This window comes from Passer montanus, unplaced genomic scaffold, assembly GCF_014805655.1.
Source record: "Passer montanus isolate IOZ18808 unplaced genomic scaffold, ASM1480565v1 scaffold26, whole genome shotgun sequence".
NCBI lineage: Eukaryota > Metazoa > Chordata > Aves > Passeriformes > Passeridae > Passer > Passer montanus.
In genome coordinates, this window is record NW_024367261.1 from 4,062,993 (window position 1) to 4,082,210 (window position 19,218).

The window sequence follows — 19,218 nt, forward strand, 5'->3', positions numbered from 1 at the left end:
GCAAAGGCTGGAAATACCATTTTACCAGGCTTTCAATTTCCCTGTACGCTGAAGGGTAAACACGTGCAGGAATCCAGTGCAGAGCTTGATGCCATTTGAGAAGCAGCTGTTATAGATAAGAGCAAAGCTCCCCATGCCCAATGTGTCACCTAAGAAGCGAGGGCTTGCTGATTGAGCTGGTGCCATCGCCACACGGTTCCCATCCTTGCCATCCTTTTCCTGTAGGAAAGGTGCAGAGCACAGGAATCATCTGTCACAGGCAGAGGCCACAGCTCAGCTAAAGCACCCAGGCTGCCACTGCTTCACATCAGTGTCTGCTCCCAAACCTCAGCAGTTTTCTGGGATATTTCTTGTTTTGTCTTGTTTGAACTTTTATGTAGGAATAACAGGGAAAGCTGCATCAGTCCAAGGCCCTGGCATTTGGCTCTTTAATGCTCACACCCCTGTTCCTGGTCACATACCTTTTAGTCTTTTTTCTGGCTTCCTCTCTAGTAAAGATTTTTCTCCCCCACATTTCTGAGGTGGATACCAACACAACTTAACATTGTTTGATTTGGATCATCTTTTTTAACTGTTGTAAGTTGTTCTAGTGACACGTCTAATTTTAATGAAAGCATTGCAGGGCTAATCTAACAACAGGTTTTGTTCTCACCTACCAAACATACCATCATAAAAGCTCAGAAACCACTGGAGAAAAGAAGTGAATAAAATGTGTGAGTGTTTTAGATAACAACTAGAAATGCCAGCCACTGAGTGAATCCTGCAAAAATAGTTGTTATTCCCCAGCTGTGTGTTTCATGAGCCTGTCCCAGATGTGTCATTGTGTTTTCAGCAGACTGGCAAGCTCCTTCTGTCGGTTTGTACTGAAGTCTTAGTACCAAAGGATTTTAAACCCCAGATCAAGCAGAAGTTAAACTGAGCACAGCAAGTGTGTTGCCCAGCAGCCCTTTCTGTTTGCACTGAGTTTTCAAGCACACACGTGCCCGCAGGGTAAATTCAACATGAGGAAACTCTGCCGTGTTACCTCTTTTGAAAACGTCTGTAGTTGGGATATAAGAAGGGAAGTGGGTTCTGTGAAGCCACTGATGAGACTTTTGACCTTGCAGTACAGAAACTGCTACTGTCCCCAGTTTTTTTGGTGGCAACATTCCAATTCCAAGGGAAGAACCCACTCCATCCATAAAAAAGCTGTTCTTAAAATTCAGTCAGCACTGACATTTTGTTACAGTGTTATGATGATAAGTTGTAACATGACATGCTGTAATAAGTAAGATTACCTTGCTAGGTCTAGATGCCTTATTAAAGTCAGCAATAAATATCCAGTTGAATTCATCATCTGGACAGGCAATTTCTAAAAAAACAACATTATAAAGAAATCAGGTGACCTATAGCAAGCTGCCCCTTTTAGCATTTTCCATCCTCTCCGACTCATCTAATTCCACATTAACTGGGGTGAGGAACAGCTACCATTCAAATAACAAAATGCTGTTGGCTAAGTGTCTCAGCAGCTCGTGTCCCTGCTGCCCGAGGAAGGAGAGTGGAAGCATGTTTGCCTGTCACCTGAGATGCCCAGCCCCCCGTCCTCTCTCTCCCTGCCCCTCAGGCCCATCGAGTGCCTTTGGGCGCACGGACTTGCGTCATTTGAGTGGAGGGACGTGTGGATTAGGAAGGTTTTTTCTCTGAGCACTGGTCTTGACCTCCAGCCCATTCAAAGAATATTACCATGCAGAAGCCCTCTGGAAGTGTTGCAGATGGGTCACGTCCACAGGGAGATGTGGGCCCCCACGAATTACTTCTATCTTCTCTGAACCATGACCAAACTTGGCCAAGGACCAAGGCAATTAACACAAGCCTGAATGTCCCCTGAGGACTTCCATTACAGAGAGAGAATTGTAGCCTGGATTAACAGAACATGTTACAAATCACTTGGAAAGTGGAATAGAACTCTTCTTTTCCTACATTCTCTTCTCTTAAATGGCACCATGCTTCCCAATCCCCAGAGCTGTTTACTGCTTCCTATCCCCCCACTGCCAATAGCTTATTTTCTCAGAGGTAGCTCTAAAAGGAAATCTCTCAGAGTTGTAATACTGACTATCAAATTGAAGAGGTGTGGCTGTTTCTTAAAATCCGTGGCATAATCTGAAATCTTTGCTCCTGTTAAATTCTTGCCCCAGTCCAATTTAAATGCTTTGTTTACTGGTGACTCTCTGGGAAATATCTCCCCTGCTTGAAGATGTTCAAGCTTTTCTTTAACTGACCTTCACTGGCTTGCATCAGCAAAGGCTGTTGAAAATAATGAACTCTTGAGAGAGGTGGGACTCATCAGAGAGAGGTGAGAGAGAGGCAGCAGGGAGGAGAAAGGTCAGAGAAGAAGAAAAGGTTACTGGCTAATTTGGATAAACTGCATTTATAGTCAGAAGGAAAGGTCTTCAGGGCATTTCCATCACATCCTGCTCCTAAGTCTTTACTGCAGCAGGTGGGGAGCAGAGGAGGAGGAGGAGGGGTGCTGGTTAGGGTTTGTAATTTTTCTGCTTGTTTTCTTCCTTAAATTACAACTGTAACATTTTAATGAGGAAACAGAGCAGGCAATGATGACATGCTAAGATAAGCTTTTTTTTGTGACTGCAGTGGCACAAACTCAGCATTTTGCATTTGACTATATCCCAAGAGCAGACTGGCAACAGTAAGTCCCTCTCCACTTTACCTGGTAGGAGTGCTTGGGTTTACTTCATTTCACATGCCACGGACAAAGGGGGATGTGTTAAACATTCCCTTTCAAATTGCCTTAATATCAAAGCCTGGGAAATGCCCATTTGTATCTACAGTGCTCCAGAATATACAGAAGAGAATTTGACCTCCTGTGACAAGGCATGAGAGGTCCTGTCCTCATTTACTGCTCTTGCATTAATACAAATCCATTTATTTTGAAAAGGAATTTTACCCTGGTTCACACTCATATAATTAGTCACTCACCATAGAATTACCCTGCTCCCTCAGTTCCCAGAACTTCACAAATAGGTAAATAGAAATGTAAATGCTCAGGTAGTGCACACAGAAAAAGTCCAGACACACTCATGCACGTACATCCCTTTGACATTACCTGAAGCAAATTAAAAAGGATCAGTAAGAACCCCTTCTCCCTGACTGGAGCACCACACCTTGTGCAGACAATTGCATGGTGCCCTTGGCCATGTCCTTGTCCTGTAATTTTTGAATGTGCCCTAGTCTTTCTGCCTGTTAGAAGAGGTCATTCGCAGGTGCTGCTTGATAAGGACTCTCTAGCTTTAAGCAGTTTAGACCCAAGAGACCACAACTCACAGGCCATAAAAATAAACTGCTAGGTGACATCTCAGATGAGCTGTGCCCTGAGGGTGGACACACATTGAACTGACACCTGCAGTGGGGCTGCTTACAGTCTGTCCTGCAAAGCTGGTTCCCCAGCTATTCAAGAGTTAAGGGAGCTCTGGGCAGTCCAAACATGCTGCAAGACTCTTACCCCTAGAAGGTCACAAGAAATCTCTGCAATGCTGTGAGAAGAAGGCAGAGAAGGTTGTTAACCATTCAAATAATGTAGCCCTTAATTAATGGCTTTTAGAAAATGACTTAGCGAGGTTTTCTCTCTCGTTACACTTAGCATGATCAGATTGGCACTTTGGTTTAATGTACTGAATATATTTTGTGTGCATGTATTTATATATGGAAATATATGTAGATTTATGGCTACACATGTACTATGTGATACCAGCCATGGATTTCAGGACTCTTTCACAGCAGAAGCACTGGCACAAGAGTCAGTGCATCTTTCTTCCATCCTCATTCCTGTTCTCCTGAACATCTCACAGGCAGGACATTAGTGCAGCTCTGCAGACTCTCCACATGAGGTGTTTGAACCCGATTTGTGTGTGCATGCTCAGGGATGCTGGTGTCAGGAGTGCAGCCCCACTGCTGCCTCCCATCACAATCATCTTTTCTAAACAGAGAAGAGGAAGACAACCAACCATACCAAGAACAGGCACACAGGCTTGCAGCCAGATGCAGAATAGGGCAGAGGAGCTCCACCCAAGTGCTGGAGAAAGAAGGGATTTTTCACCCTTCACTTTGTAACCTGGCTGTTTTAAAGGTCAATTCTCCCTGGAAGATGAAATGCAGGAAACTGAGATACTTCATTTAGAAGATAGGTGGATTCAGGGGCATAAATAATGCTGCAGAATAGAATCTCAAGCATTTTATTAAATATTTAGATCCTTCACCCTTCACAAGGGTAAAGTATTTTAAACACTTCTATTTCTAGTGAGTGGGAAGAGCATGATACACTGTAGGAAATTGTTATCAGGATATTATTTTTCCTGATGTATCCTGGTTACAAATGTTCTGCTCTAACGGTGAAACTTTTCAGCTAATCTACAGCCACATGCACACATTTATGTAGCACCTTCAGAAACGATCGTGTAATTGCTTTTGACATTCACCAGCATGCTGTGCATCCAAGGAGAATTGATCCCTGAAAGCCAACTGCTGTCCCTGTCCGTGTAACTGGCTGTGCGACACGTGGGTATCAGGACACCAGTTTAAGAGGAGTTTTCCACTGTGGCTGCCTGTTCTGCTGTGGAATTTGAAAGAAATGCTTGAAACAATGAAGATGCTCTCATGACATGATACAGTCCACCACTGCCATTTCTTTTTATGCAACATAAGATTTTAAGAATCAAATAGGCTGTGATACAAACCACAGCTGTCAATAGATACAGTTAAAAGCTCAATGAGCACTAATCATCCTGCCTGCCTTTTCTGGAGGTAAGGACAGATCTGCAGAATATCAGAATGGTAGAGAAAGTTGGTTTTCATCTTTTGCATGTAATTCAGGGCAGAAGCCACTCCATGCCTTGGCCTAACTCTTCCCAGGCAGTGCAAAAGTACAGACAACAGCAGCAGAAGGCTGGAAAGTGCACAGCCCGTGCAGGTCATTTTAGAGTAGTGTTGTATCTTTGTCTCTTCCCGGGACATCAGTGCACTAGGAGACTTTCTTGCCTTACATCTCATATCTGCCAAGAGTGATCAACCTCAGCTGGCAACTGGGGTCTCCAGCCATAGCAGCTTCCCAAAGAACAGTGGGCTGCTCTGGCAGCAAGGTGAGATGATATTCAAGGTCTTATAACAAGAGAGCATTTCCCAGGTAGCAATTCTGTGAAAGGCAGACAAAAACAAAGCACTGGGAATGTCTGAACCCTGTTATTACTGTAATGGCGGTTGCACTAAAATAAATCCCCAAGCAGCACCTGCAGGGAAAAAGCAAAGTCCTGATGTCTTTTTCCATTCCTTCCTCAAACCTGCAGCTGAGTCAAAGGCCCACAGTAGAAGAGCTACGTGAGAGGAAGATCCTCATCCGCTTCAGTGACTACGTGGAAGTGGCAGACGCGCAGGACTACGACAGGAGGGCGGACAAACCCTGGACACGACTCACAGCCGCCGACAAAGTAAGTGGAGCAACTCTGAGAGAGCCACGGCCTAAACAGCCAGAGCATGGCATGGCAAACAGCATCCCTTGGGTCCCACAGATCCCATGGCTGTCAAGGAATAAGCATCTACCTGACATCCCTTTCCAACACACCTGTGGTTTTTTTGCCATTCATGAGGTGGTTTGTTTGTTTGTTTGAAATCTTTGGCAAGAAGGTTTCTGTATGCATGGAAACCAGCAGGGAAGGAATCCCAAGCCCCTTGAGGAAAGGTCTTGATGACAGCCCTGTTATTTGTTTGTCAGTTGTGTTCTTACCACATTATGCTGCCAGCTGAGAGCTCTGGCAAGACTTAGCAGAGCAGTGAGACAGGAGTGTGTGCCAGAATGGCTGTGCCAGGACAGGGCAGGCTTGGGTGTGAAAATGCCAGCAGGTCAATTTGGCAAAGGTACCTCCATCCCTCCAAAGCCAGAGTCACTTTTCTCTAGTGTGTTACAACAGGGATATTTGCTCAGGATTTCTGCCACAGAGAATTTTAAGCACTGAACTGAAATCACACAAGACCTGCAGATATAAAAAAGGCACACTTTGATATTAATGGCACTGCCCTCTGAGCACTGGTGGAACTTCCACCAAATAGTGTCTCTGGTGTAGACATTGATGGCAGAGGGATTAAGTTGCTGGCAAAATATATCAGTCATATTCTGAGGGTCTTAATGGGACCTCAGAAAAAATATTTAAAATATTTTATGAACATTGTAAGAAGTGAGGACTATGAGGCTCAGTGATTCAGTCATGAATCTTGTAGTCACTTTATGATCCCCTTTTAATTTGAAAGACTTTCAGATACCTGGATTCAAGCCTTGACTACTTCTTTGCTATGGAACTCACTCATTCAGCAATGGAGAGCATGATGTCCAATGTTTGGAGTTTTAGCGGAGTTTCCAGCCACACCACTCATCCATGGTGCTCTTGGTTTTATTCACAAAATATATATATTATACTTGTATAATTCAACTAAAGGACTTGTATAGTTTTGTTGTTCTCCTCCTTCATAGAGGGATTTTTTTTCAGTTTAGCTTTGGTTAACTTAATGTAGCATAAACTGATCTGAAAATAAAATAAAAACTTCCTCATTACTGCCTATAGTCCATAATATACTGGGTTAAATTAGCTTTTCTCATTTACCTCACCATGTTTGACAAGATATTAGTCAACTGACTTAGCTTTATTCTCTTAATTATTAGATGAAGGAGGGAATAAATCTCCCAACTGGTTCTACAGCCTTTGAGAGATCCCTGTCTGGGATGAAAGGAATGGAGAAACTTCAGCTGGGCATGGAGATTTGATCTCTCATCCTATGTCTCTGAAAAGAACAAGCATTAAATACCACTATTAAATGTAACCTAGTAAAGAGTTTAGTATTGAGGCAGAGTATTTGTCACTTTTTCTTTTTTCATAATGCATGTGCAAGTTCAGTAGTCAGAGAAAAGGGTTAAGCCCTTCAAATTAACCTTTTCTCAGCAAAGCACCATCAGAAGAAGAGATGTTTGTCATTCTAATATTAATGCCTTTTATGGCATAAGGAAGCAGATAGATTGGGGTTTTTTGGGTCCTGTGGGCAGTATTCTGGTTTCTGTCATTCAGGTGACCTGCTTTTCCTCCACACCATGTCCACTGTTGGAAAAAACAGCCAGAGAAATTGAGACAAAGCTGCACCATCCCAGACAGGATTATTTTCTTCCAGAGCTGTGATTCAGTAGCCATCTTCATTGGTCAGCACAGACTAGATTTACTGCAAAAACCGATTTTAACAATGGGCTTTTCTGTTTGCCAGTAAATCTTGCTCAGTGTGCTGGGTGGAGGGAACTGCCTTGAGTCAGAGTTTGTCTTTAGCAGGTCTGACTCTTAGGGGAAGGAAAAGGGCATTTTTGCATCTCTCCAACAGATGAGGGATGGAGGGGGGAATATATCCCAGTCCCTGTGGGAGTCAGCCACTCCTGTGGCCTCCTTCACAGTCACTCCAGTGGCAGATTGCTCTGCTGAAGGCAGCCCAGGAGCTGCTGCATAGTCATCACTCTGTCCTGATGGATGAGGCAGTGCCTGACAGGCACTTCTAAGGGAAATAAGAAACCAAAGCTGTGGAGAAGGAGCAGAAAGGGCCTTTTCTGTACAAAAACACTTGCAGAATCCATCACTTAGGGTTTGTCAAAGCAAAGGTAGTTGCTGACTGCAGCAGTGGCTGTTGCAAAAGTCCTGTTTTGGGCTTGTGCTACTCATAATGTTTTGGATTTCCTTCACTGAGAAAAATTCCTGACAGACACCAGTACCACTTACTGGAGCACCCCCTTTCCACCTCTGATTCTAATGTTTTCAGCATCACGCAGAAAGGCAGTGCACACACCTCGGACCTATGGGAGCATTTGGCCACAGCCGACACCTCGTACATCCCCTCCAAGTGCTCACAGTGAAACCACTTGTGAACAACAAATATCACAGAGCTGTCAGAGCTCTTGACCCCGAGCTAGGGACTTGAACCATTTCTGCGGAGCACCATCTCTACCATGCAGCTGAGTCCCTCCAAATCACCTCCTCTGGTTTTTTTATTCTTCAATATTTCTCTTCCTGCCAGTGCCCCCTGGTTTTCTTTCCCCTCACAGACAAGCCACAGAGGCTGAGTACCACCACGCCATGGCAGGTTTCCTGCTGGGTTAATTTGTCAAATCGCCTCAATAAACAGCACAGCTTGGTCAGAAGGGAGGAGCAGGGCAGAGGGGCACACCCAAGGCAGAGTAGAGGGCAGGGAGCCTCTGTCCTTCCCAAGTAAGATCAGTCACTTTAGGTAACAACACCTGAGGAAATTCAGGACCAATAAATGCAGAAGACATCTCAAACACAAGTCTGTGGCTGGGTCTAGTCACAGTCTAGCTCTGGAACAGATCACAGTGTTTCACAAACTGCAGTGAATCTTTTTTTCTCATGCTTGTGCTAATTTGGATTTTGTACATGTAAATGTTTACATAATAAGCCAGAAGTGGGTTCTGTACCTGCATTGTCTGTGATACATTTTCAAATTGAGCCATTCCACCAAAGCATTTCTCTCTTCCCTTTATGTGATTTAGAACATGCTTATCTCTGTTCCTTTTCACATTTTAAAGTCTTTATGTTTGTCTTTGTCTCTCTGATAATGTTATCTCTCTGCTTTACTTTTAATATACTGTTTTGAGAACAAAGTGACCTTATTTTGATCTCTCTCATTTATACATTTATGAGTTTCTTTGTCCTTTGCAGGCAGCCATTCGAAAAGAGCTTAATGAATTTAAAAGCTCTGAAATGGAAGTTCATGAATTAAGTAGGCATCTAACAAGGTAAGCTGAGAGATTAATTTTTTAAGACTATAAATGAATACTGTTGTTTTCAAAAGAAAATCAAAGCTGGCAGCTGTTTCTCCAACATGCACTGAACACACCATGAGGTCTAGACAACATTTAGAATTACAGGCTGTAAGAGCAGCTCACACAGGCAAACACGTGCTGCCCCGTTATGTGGAGTTATGCAGGCACGTGCCATTTAATGAAGTATAACTTGGGGTTTTTTTTAAAATCATCGTGCTACATATCCGTTCTTCTGAGATTAAAAATTTTAAAAAAGAGCTGGTGTCAGAAGGAGGACAGGGAGCCCTTGTAGAGCACGTAGCAAAGTCTGAATGAGTGCACACTGAGCCCTGCTGTGTGTGCAGCTGTTCCACACCACGCAGATCCCACCCACAGATCTCCCTTTTTGTCCTCCACACCTGGCCACGCATGATGCACTGGGGCATGGCAAGATCCACGCTGTAAGAGAGGCACCATTATTTACACCTTGGGCTTCTTTTTAGTTTTAAAAGTAGAGACTGAATTAATTATCACTGAACCCAAACCAACCACTGTCCTCTCTGATGGGCTAGGTCTTTGTAAATCAACACTTCAGACTTTAAAGACAAGTGTTGGGTACTGAAGACAAGTGACAGCGAGATCTGGCACAAAACTGGAGCTGCCCTTGTATTAATGTGTTCATCAGTTCCATGCTCATGAAAAATGCAGGTGGTACTTTTAGGAAAAATACAGAAAAGCTTAAGGCAAAATAAATTTTGTATTAGAAGATTTTTATGTGTATAAATTAATAATTATATTAAAATTCACTGCATGTATTATGCATATATTATCTTGCAGAAACTATCTCCCTTCTCCATCCTAGCATGTGCTAGGCTGGTTGCACTGGGGTTTGTAGTGACGGAGTGCTGCTAGAGACAAGCCAGCAGCTCCTGAGCCACAAGGTCTGGGAGAAGCCTTAGGTTGTACAGTTGACCTAGATCTGTTGACCCCAGTGACTGAGCCTTTGAGGGACATTTGGTTCCTCCAGGGCAAGGTGGCAAATGTAGAAAGGATGAGGCTGTTTTAAAGAGGGTGTTGCTACAAGTAGTCAAGCTCCATTGAGAGCTCCTTTGAATTCCATGAGGCCTTCAGCATCCCACAAACACAGACTGGTTTAGTTTTCCAGAAGCCTGTCTGGCTGCTTGGCTTTCACGGGTTTCTGCACAGTATTTTCCTTCTCTTCCAGTGTTGGAGTAAGCAGTGGCCATTTAAAGTTTGTATCTGAAAACCACTGAGCAGCTTGGACTCAGTAATTCTGGGCCAGGCAGAGAGCCACAGCTCATATAACAGACACTGGAATAAGGCTTTGCCTGAAGAACAGCAGGACTCACTGGTTCCACAAGTGGCTTTGGGAAAACGCACTTGAAGGAAGCATGCTTAAACAAAAGAGAGTATTTCCCCTAAATAAACTTAGATAAATCACCATTATAAAGTCATTAGCAAGGTAATGAGTTCTTCATGTCATTAAGCAGTGGCAAGAGCAAAGAATGTGAGTGTCACTTTACTAGTGGGACACATTAATTAATTCATAATAGAGTGAAAAATCAAAGCTTAAAAATGTGTGTTTGCAGATCTGACAAACTGAGGCCTCTTGACACAAGGTGCCTTGCAGGAAGGGTGGCCATTTTAGCTCCATTTGTCTCTTTAGCCTCCAACATTAAGGAATAATCATGGTTAAACTGTATGTAAGTCTTTCTGGCAGAATAGCATAAGGTTTGTCTAAACCGCAGAATTTTTGTGGAGTCAGGCCTTGTGTGGCCTGGAAGAGAGCAAGCTGATCTGCTATTGCCCACTCAGGTATCCCATGGGATGGACCCAAAGTGTATGAATGTTTCTGTAGATTTTGGTACAAACAGCTTATGCCTATGAACTGTAAGTCTGGCAAGGGCCAAGGAAGTGTGTCTGTCTGTTTGGGGTCTTGCTAGCATGGCTGATGTCAGTGCTGCAGGAATTGAACTGCCTAATGGTGTCACTGTAGCAATTAGTTCTCCAATTTATTTTTTTTTTATGTACAATATAGATGTGAGGATATTATCTTACTGTTTCTCTTGGGTTTTTTTCCCCTTGGGTTTTAGGTTTCATAGACCGTAGCAGATCAATTCTACCTGACTACTATGCCATCTTCAAAACATAACTAAAAGGAACCATAAGTGCTGGTATTATTCACTTCCCTGTTACGTACAATGTAAATCTTCCAAACTGCCTTTTTAAAAAAAGAAAAAAAAAGTAGAAAAATAAATATTAAAAAAAGGAGAATTGTATTTACACGTGATGAGTACTGCAGCATCATCAGACCTGCTGGTTCAAGCTTCAGTAACAGAAAATACCCCTGGTGGGAAATCGTGCCAAGACTTGGCGTCTATGTATAGGACTTTCCCGGCATGTGGATTTGCCATATGTGTTCAAGCCCAGCTGGTGGTGCAACCATTGTTGTCTTCAGGCACCCCTCATCCTGACAAGCCTCTGTCATCAACCCTAGAGAGCCCTGAGACGGTGTTCAGGGAATCACTTGGCCTGGGTGAAGTCTCCAAAAGATGGGTCCCTATGGCACTAAAGCACTTACACCACACACCCCTTTCAAGCTGAGAGCACCTTATGAGGATGGTGAAGGAGCAAAACTCTCCATGGGCCAGCCCATCTGTGAATATCATCTGACTAGAAAGGCATTTCTTTCCCAGGAGAAGTTTACAGCCAGTCAGTAGACATAATGCAGCTTCCAAGCAGAAAAATCCTCTGAAGAACAGGACTCCCTACTGAAGGCTGCTTCACTTCTAGCAACTGTTTGTTTTCCGTCTCTTTCAAGTATAATTTTCTAAACCCGGCTGTGAGCCCATTAGCAGTAAGTGACAAGAACGCTGAGAACCAGCAAGCAAAAGCCCCTCTCTTCATGGTCACTGCATGGCATCTGCTCCGCTTGTAGTTTGTCTTACACCCAAACCCTGTGACTGTGTGAGAGCCAACGTGCCCCCGGCAGCAGGAAAGGCTGGGATTCCCCTCCGGCTCTGCAGAGGGACGCGCAACAGGAGGGCCGGGAGGTTCCATGGAGAATATCTATTGTTTATCGGGTGTCTCAGGAAGTGATCCTAAACTCACACTGAGCAAAGCATGACAAGGTGTGTTACCTGGCCTAACAAAAGGAGTCTGGGGTGTTCTTATGGATGGTGGGACTTGTCACTGGTACCCACAGCTGAGGCATAAGGACAGAAATTCAGAGGTGTTCTGAATTTACTGGTTCTAACTTATTTTTAATATAGTGGTTTAACACACAAACTGACCAAGCAGAGCTCGGAGAGCTGGTCACTCTGGGCCTGGTTTACTTGCCAACTTAAGTGTGTGCTCTACAGCAAGGAAGCACACACAGCCTCACTGCTTTCAAGAATATGTCTAAGAAGAGGCTTAATTGATCCTGAACACAATTAAGTGCTTTTCTGAACTTAGGCCATCACCTTCCAGAGTTAAGTCCTTAACTAGTATAATGCCAGCAAGCTGGGGCAGACATTGTCAGGATTCCTTTCAAGCTCTTACAGGACACTACTATGCCATGTTTTGGGACAGTGGCTGAAAGCACTGCAGCAACATGACTATAAGAAGTTCCAGATAATTATTCCAGGACACCTTTTCTTCCACAATAGCTATTTTCCTTTGACAGTTTAAACAGAGAGGCCAAAGTTTTTTACTACAGAATAGTTATTTCTGCTATTCTTTTACTAATTTTTCCTTTCTCACTGTCTTCCATGTATCTATCCTCTCTTCTGTGCTCTCTGTCCAGCTCCCCCTATCCCATGCTTACATTGCCCTTCACTGATTGCAAGCTGAGATGCCTCTCACACTTGAGCATTTAATGCTCAAGTGCAGTGCAGTGTAGTGCCAGCACTCCTGCCTCTTCTCAGGCCTCACCTCACTCCTCTGGATGCAGGAGTATGGCCAAAGGACCTGCACGTAGCCCATGGAGTGGCTCTAGCACCCAGCCCACCCCAAAAACCCTGACACCAAGGGTGACGCCCTCCATCTGCACTTGGTGGTGGCACTCAGTGACTCGCAGATTGGGGCTCCAGCAGAGAGAAGCAAAAGCTTTTCATTCTCATCCCTAGGCATCCTTGCAATGCTGTGGATTATTAGTTATTAAATGAGCATTGGCTGTTGTAGGATGGAACATCAAAGGAAAGTAAAAACCAGGTGCTTTCTGGTGCTTCCCAGACTGGGTGATGATTCCTGAGGAAACACACCGTGATCCCTGTATCACCAGCTCGCACTTGCTTTAGATAGAAGTTCATCAGTAGTGAAAGCCTTCAGTGTGCAGTGTTATCAGCTCAGTGCAGCAGAGGCAGAGCACCACCAGGCAGGAATGCACTGCTTTGGGGTTATTGTCATGAAAACCTCAGTTTGTGTTTATAAATCCATTCATATACATATGCACACAAGGTACGAGAGTGCATCAGAGCTTTAAAACAAGGAAAGAAAGCCTTTCTGCTTTTAACTGCACAGACTGCACTGGATTAGCAAAGAGCTCTGGAACAGAGCTGTTTTGAAGAACAACAAATCCTTGTGCTCCCAGCATGGATCTCACACCTGCCCTGGCATCTCTAGCATAGAGGATCACTGTGAAATGGAAGGGACACTGTTTAAGGAGCAGTGATGACAGAAATCACAGGACTTGGTAGGCTAGTGGGAGGAAAAGGGGAGGGTTTGTTTCATTTTTATTAACAAAATTAAGAGGAGGGAGGTGGAAGTCGCAGGCTGCTGCTGTCTGTCCATTGTTAGTGCTCGAGTCCCCAGGGGAATGATCACTCTGGGTACTGCCACTGTCCCTCACAGGCACAGCCCCAAGCAGTGCCCACACTGCCAGTCTGACACCCAAAATAAACCCTTGAGCAGTCTCTGAGATAAGTAACAGCCAAGTCCTGGGTGATGGCCAAACATTCTCCAGCACCTTCATCCCGGTGAGCCCATGGCAGGTCCCTGCTGACCATTCAGCAAGTTCCCACACTCAGCCTTGCCCCACGATTTTGTGCTGTCCCCAGGGCAGCTCCATGCAACCATGCTTTTTTTGTTTTTATTTTTTTTTCTTATTTCATTTGGGTTTTTTACTTAACTCCTAGCTGAGCAGACACCAGAGAGAAGTGGAAGAATTGCCATATTTCTCCCCAGACGGAAATAGAGCTTATTCCTGAAAAGGGGGAAGGGGAGGAAAAAGAAGCCATACAAGGTGTTTGGCACTGTGGTATCACCAAACTGACACTTCATCTGCTTTTAGCTTCAGTGGGTCTGGGTAGTTAGCAAAATTAACCTTTGCAAAGGCATTCCACAGCAGGAAAGTTCCTGTCAGGACCTGAACACAGCACAGCATCCTCGGTGTACATGCCCACCTCTGGCATCCCTGGGAAGTTGCACACAGACTGGGGAACTGCTGGTCCCTTTTTTTCTAAACGTGGTTTCTTGAGAATTGTTTTCTGATCTGTGAAAGCCATCTCTATCATGGCAAAGGAGCTGTGATTCTGTGGGCAGTAAAGGGAAAAAACCAAACAACAAACAGTCATGATTTCTCTCCTTTGACCTGGATTATGTGTAGGACATAATGACGGCATTCCTGCTAAGACTGTATTAGCAGAGTCATCCTCATTCTGATTGGAAGGAGATTAATAGTGGTAATAAAGAAATTACACCAGGTTTAGAGAATGGAAAAGTCAACACAGAACAAAAATGACTATTCCAGAGGTAATCCATCTCCAGAGGTAATAATCAAGGAATAGAAACATTTTTGTTATATCTACCAAATTCTGAATACTTAAAGTGTGCAAGTATTTTGACATCTGCTGTATTCAGCAGCCTTTGGAATCATGAAGTAGAAATGGGGACTAAGGGGTGGCTGGGGAGGTGGTGGGCATTGAAAACGCAGTTCCAAAACGTCTAGTCTAGACAAAAAGGTTTTGATTGTTTGGGAAAAGTGATGGTGAGGAAGCCAATAGTGGCACAACTTCACCATCAGAGGGTTGCAGGGACCTGGTGACACCATTCTGACTCAGAGGGAATGTGGGCATTGTGGCTTTTGCCCACCCTCCACCCCAGTGGCTGTGTACTTGCAGGCTGAAGAAGTTTAACCCATTCCCAGGTTTGCTGGGAATAGGTTAGGCCAACTTTTGGGTCTAGCCAATTCCTAGTGAACACACTGGGCATTATCAGAAGAGAAGGAAGAGGCAGGGAAAAGAACTTTTAGCTGTTTTATGTTAACTGAAACCATTTAATCAGGCCATTACACAAATGTCTCATCCTAATACATGTGTAACCACTGCATTCTGTCATCACTGCAACTACTCACCAAGCTCACCCTTCCTTATTTCTACAGCACCACCTGTGCAGTGCAAACACCAAGAGATGGGGGAGCACTTCCAACATGTGCAGTGAAGCTTGCACTCATACAAATGGATGGGCAAGGTGGAAACCCATAGTTGTACATGAATGGGGGCTCCCTAACGTGCCTGCAAATAAAATAACTTTGTATAAATAGCCATGGGAGATGACTAGGCTAATAAAAAAATCAGGAAAGAAAAAGGGGACAAATTATTTTTCCCAGGTGTTCAGTCTGCTTGAGCTTGGAACAACTTCTGTAAACAAAGAGGAGGTGACGGGCACATACCCTGTGTTCCTGTGTGTCCCAGTTACTCCTGCACCAGTTGCATTTTCCAGTTGATATCCAAGTGTATGTATATAGATTGTCTTTGTATAGGAGTGAGTGTGGTGGCTGTCAATCGTGATCTTCCAGTATTGTAATTTAACAGATTATGGCTGTATGAAAATGATGTAAATAACTAGAAAAAATTAAACTGATCTCTATGTCCTAGTTTTTGTACATACTGAAACTGCATGGTATTTAAATTATTGTTTGTCTCTGATGTATGCAGTTTCTTAAAAAAATTCATTTAAAAAAAGCTTTCTGGTGCCTGTGTATTTTATCACCCTCTGTCCCCCATGACTGACAGTGTAACACATGGAGGCAGTCAAGGATACGAGCCAGGCTCTCCCACACCTCCATGGGAGCAAAGCAGGAAAGGGAGACTTCCCAGAGCAGATGGATGGGAAAGACCAGATGAGCCCCAAGCACCGTGGCTGGGCTGGTGCAGCTCAGCAAAGAAGAACAAGCAGTACCTCAGCTGCTGAAGGGGTACCTGGCACCCCCTAGTGAAGAGCAAATCCAACAGTCTGCACTAGACATGCACAGGCATCCAAAAACCCCACAACCAAACCCCATCTGTCACCACAATGCTGCTGGTGAAGGCTGTGCTCTGCACAGGTAGCTTCAGTGGGTGACAAGTTGAAGCCTCTGTGTAGTGAAAAGAGGAGGAAAAGCTTTCACAAGAATAAGTACATACCTTCAAACAGGCTCACTGGCCTCCTGCAAGCCTCTGCTGAGGCTCTTCAGTGTTTAAAACTGATGGTGCAAACATTCTGACCCTGAGGAGATGAGTGACATCTTCATCGTAAATGGCAGCTGGGAGCAGCTCCCCTCCCCTGACACAGAGGTGTCCAATTACACAAAAATTAAAGATGCATCTACTTTAACTGACCAAATTCTCTTCCTTTCCCTTGCTGGTAGGGGAACACAACATGATCAAAACTCTGGTATTGGGGTTTTTTTTGTTTGTTTCCATCTGGGTGACTTTTCACCTACCTCACAATCCTTATTTGTGTGTGTTTGTATGTATTTCCATTCTGACAGCCAACAAGTTTTTTGGCTATCCTGTGAGATGTGGATAAATAAAGAAAATTGTAGGTTGTAACTAAAGATCCGCTTCCCTCACATCGAGTTATGGCTTCCATAGCAGCAGTATATAATTGTTGGGTTACATATAGCAGTTTCTGTGCTTTAACAAGAAAATGTGAGAACATAGTCATATCTCTTGCATTGAGACCTCTACAGAAGTGATGGGTTATGTTTTAATGGAAACATTTCATAAAACCAGTCTAAGTGAAGGGATGTATGTGTCTTCAGTGAAGTCCATGTAATTACTAGCAATCAAATTGCAATCCAATGCCATCTGTAGGCAGGAAATGGAGGAGGCTGGAAAAAAATCAATTCTCCATTTAACAGGCACACCTGCACAAACACTCTGCAGCTTGGCAGTGCCTAAGAGCTCAGTGCCCTTGGCACAGGCATAGGGCTCAATGGCTTTGCCATCGTCTTCCTCACCTCCATTTCTCCCCTTTGCTCCTCAGATCAAGGCTCCCAGACAATGAAGCCCAAAAACAACAGCGTGGCTGTGCCCTGGTCACACAGTCGAGCTGGTCTGTGTGGGACAAACAGCTGCCCTGCTCCAGAGCAGTGGGAGCTTCTGGTGCAGCTGTCAGGGCAAGCTGCAGGCAGTGCAACAGCACCCTCAGGCCACACAGGCCAGCAGTGCCTTCCAATGGTACAAAGCTGCCTACAGAACTCTTCCACAAGTGGCAAAATGAACAAAAGCTTGGCTTTTAGGTAAATTTGTGCCACAGGAGCTGTGGTGTTCAGAAGGAGATTCTTTGGCTGAAGCTGTCCCACGTGGAGATGACAGCTGATGTCCTGTCCACAGAACACTGTTCTCGATCACTGTTACTTTATGAGCCTTTGAATGACTATACTTCAGCTACTTTTGTCTCCGTGCTCTCCTGCTTTCCTTTCCATGCAGTCAGGCCCATAATAAAATCCAAACCACTCTTCACTTTTCAAGCATCATCCTCTGACATCTGCCATTACTTTGCTTATCTGGAATTTCCATAACATTTGGACATCAGCTGGAAAAGAATTGCTGCGTGCAGCACGGGAGAGCACTGACATGTGGCACCGCTCTAAACCTCTCTGGAGAGAAAGCATGGCTTGAGGGGAGAAATGGATCAAAGTAAGCTTATTTTTCTTGTTTGCAAAGCCCACGAAGATATTTGGCAGGGTGAAGCTTGAGGGGGAGAGCCTTCACTCTCCAAAGTCCAAAGTGAATGCTTCAGTACTGTCTGTGGGGGAAGAAAAAGATAAAGAAGAAATAACAACCTAACACTTGCTGGGTTCTAAGTGAACAAGCAAGTATGCAGCAAGCAGTTACATACTCAGCCAGTCAAGCAGAAATTATGTAAATAAAGAAAAAATACCTCATTTTCAAGTTTCTCAGGAAAAATGAACATCAGGTAGCTTCTTATGTTCCTGCTGGATGACATAGAGGTTAACAGAGAACAAATAACAAAGGTAACCCCTTCCTCACCTTACTTAGCCAAAGACTTCAGTGGGAGGCTCAACTTTGTGCAACTTCAAAACATTCTGTGTTAGGCACTACTAATCCATAGTAGATAAATGACCAAACCTGGACTTCCCATTAGAAGTGCCAAGTTGGACACCACAACTACTGCACTGGTTTAGTTCAAGAGGTCCAAGAATGGTCACCACCAACCCCAGGCTGGTAACAATGCCTGGAGGGACAGACCCAGGCTTCCCTAACAATGGACTCTGCTCCAGGCTGGGAGGTTAGAGGTACCTTGCCTGAACTTTCCCCTGACCATCACATGCTGGGGACAGTGGAAGCTCCCATTGTGGCATACTGCTCCCTTGGGAAGCAGGGCGGTGAGCCAAAGCTTTATGTTCCACTGGGTGTACAAGCATCTGAGCAATTACTGAAAACTGACTGAGCCTAAGTAAGCCAGGTTCATACTTCCACTCCATTGGGAATTCAGGGCATCTTCTGCATAAACGGATTCCTTCATAAATCCACAACTTAAGTTTGTGAGTGGACCCATTATGAGACACACAAATACCTCTCACCAGCGGTGAAGGAAGCATGGCATTAAACCACCATGCACTCTCTTGAGCACAGCACCTTTTTCAGCATAGCCCACAATCAATAATTACCTCTGCAATAAAGAAACACTCCTGATCCTTCTTGGTACACGCAACTGAAAAAGCTACACACAAACTTCAGCTGGACATTACAGTGGAGCAGCATCTGGGGATCCATCCCACATAAAATGGGATGTTTAATTGATGTTGTTTCTGTGGAAACACAAAGTTTTCTTGCTGTGAGGATGCCCAAGTACAGGTTGCCCTAAGAGTTGTTAAGGCTCTCTCTCCTCGGTCACGGTCAGAAGCCACACAGACATGCCTGGCCCTGGGCAACCAGCTCCAGGTGGCCTGCTTGGGCAGGGGGTCAGACCATGTGGAGTCCAGAGGTTCCTGCCAACTTCAACCTTTCTAAGGTTCTGTAAAAGTTGATGTCTCTCTTCTGTGCAGCTCCAGGCCTGCCTATTGGTAGAGAAAGGCTTCTTTAAATTAGAAAAAAAAAAGACTTCTGGAGCCTTCAGTCAAACAGTAATTGGAGGAACACTCACTGGCAAGCCTGGAA

The 19,218-nt window shown here is 44.4% G+C and overlaps 1 protein-coding gene across 10 annotated transcripts in view; it reads left to right on the forward strand.

Moving 5' to 3' along the window:
* The window catches only part of PHACTR1 (phosphatase and actin regulator 1), a 302,048-nt gene extending 286,259 nt beyond the window's left edge, over positions 1–15,789 (forward strand). For all 10 annotated transcript variants that reach the window (XM_039712149.1, XM_039712146.1, XM_039712154.1 and 7 more), the window contains 3 exons: positions 5,334–5,474; positions 8,745–8,821; positions 10,942–15,789. In XM_039712149.1, the coding sequence (XP_039568083.1) occupies positions 5,334–5,474; positions 8,745–8,821; positions 10,942–10,957 (234 nt within the window). In that variant the 3' untranslated portion in view covers positions 10,958–15,789. The remainder of the gene's footprint in view (positions 1–5,333; positions 5,475–8,744; positions 8,822–10,941) is intronic.
* The last annotated feature ends 3,429 nt before the right edge of the window (positions 15,790–19,218 follow it).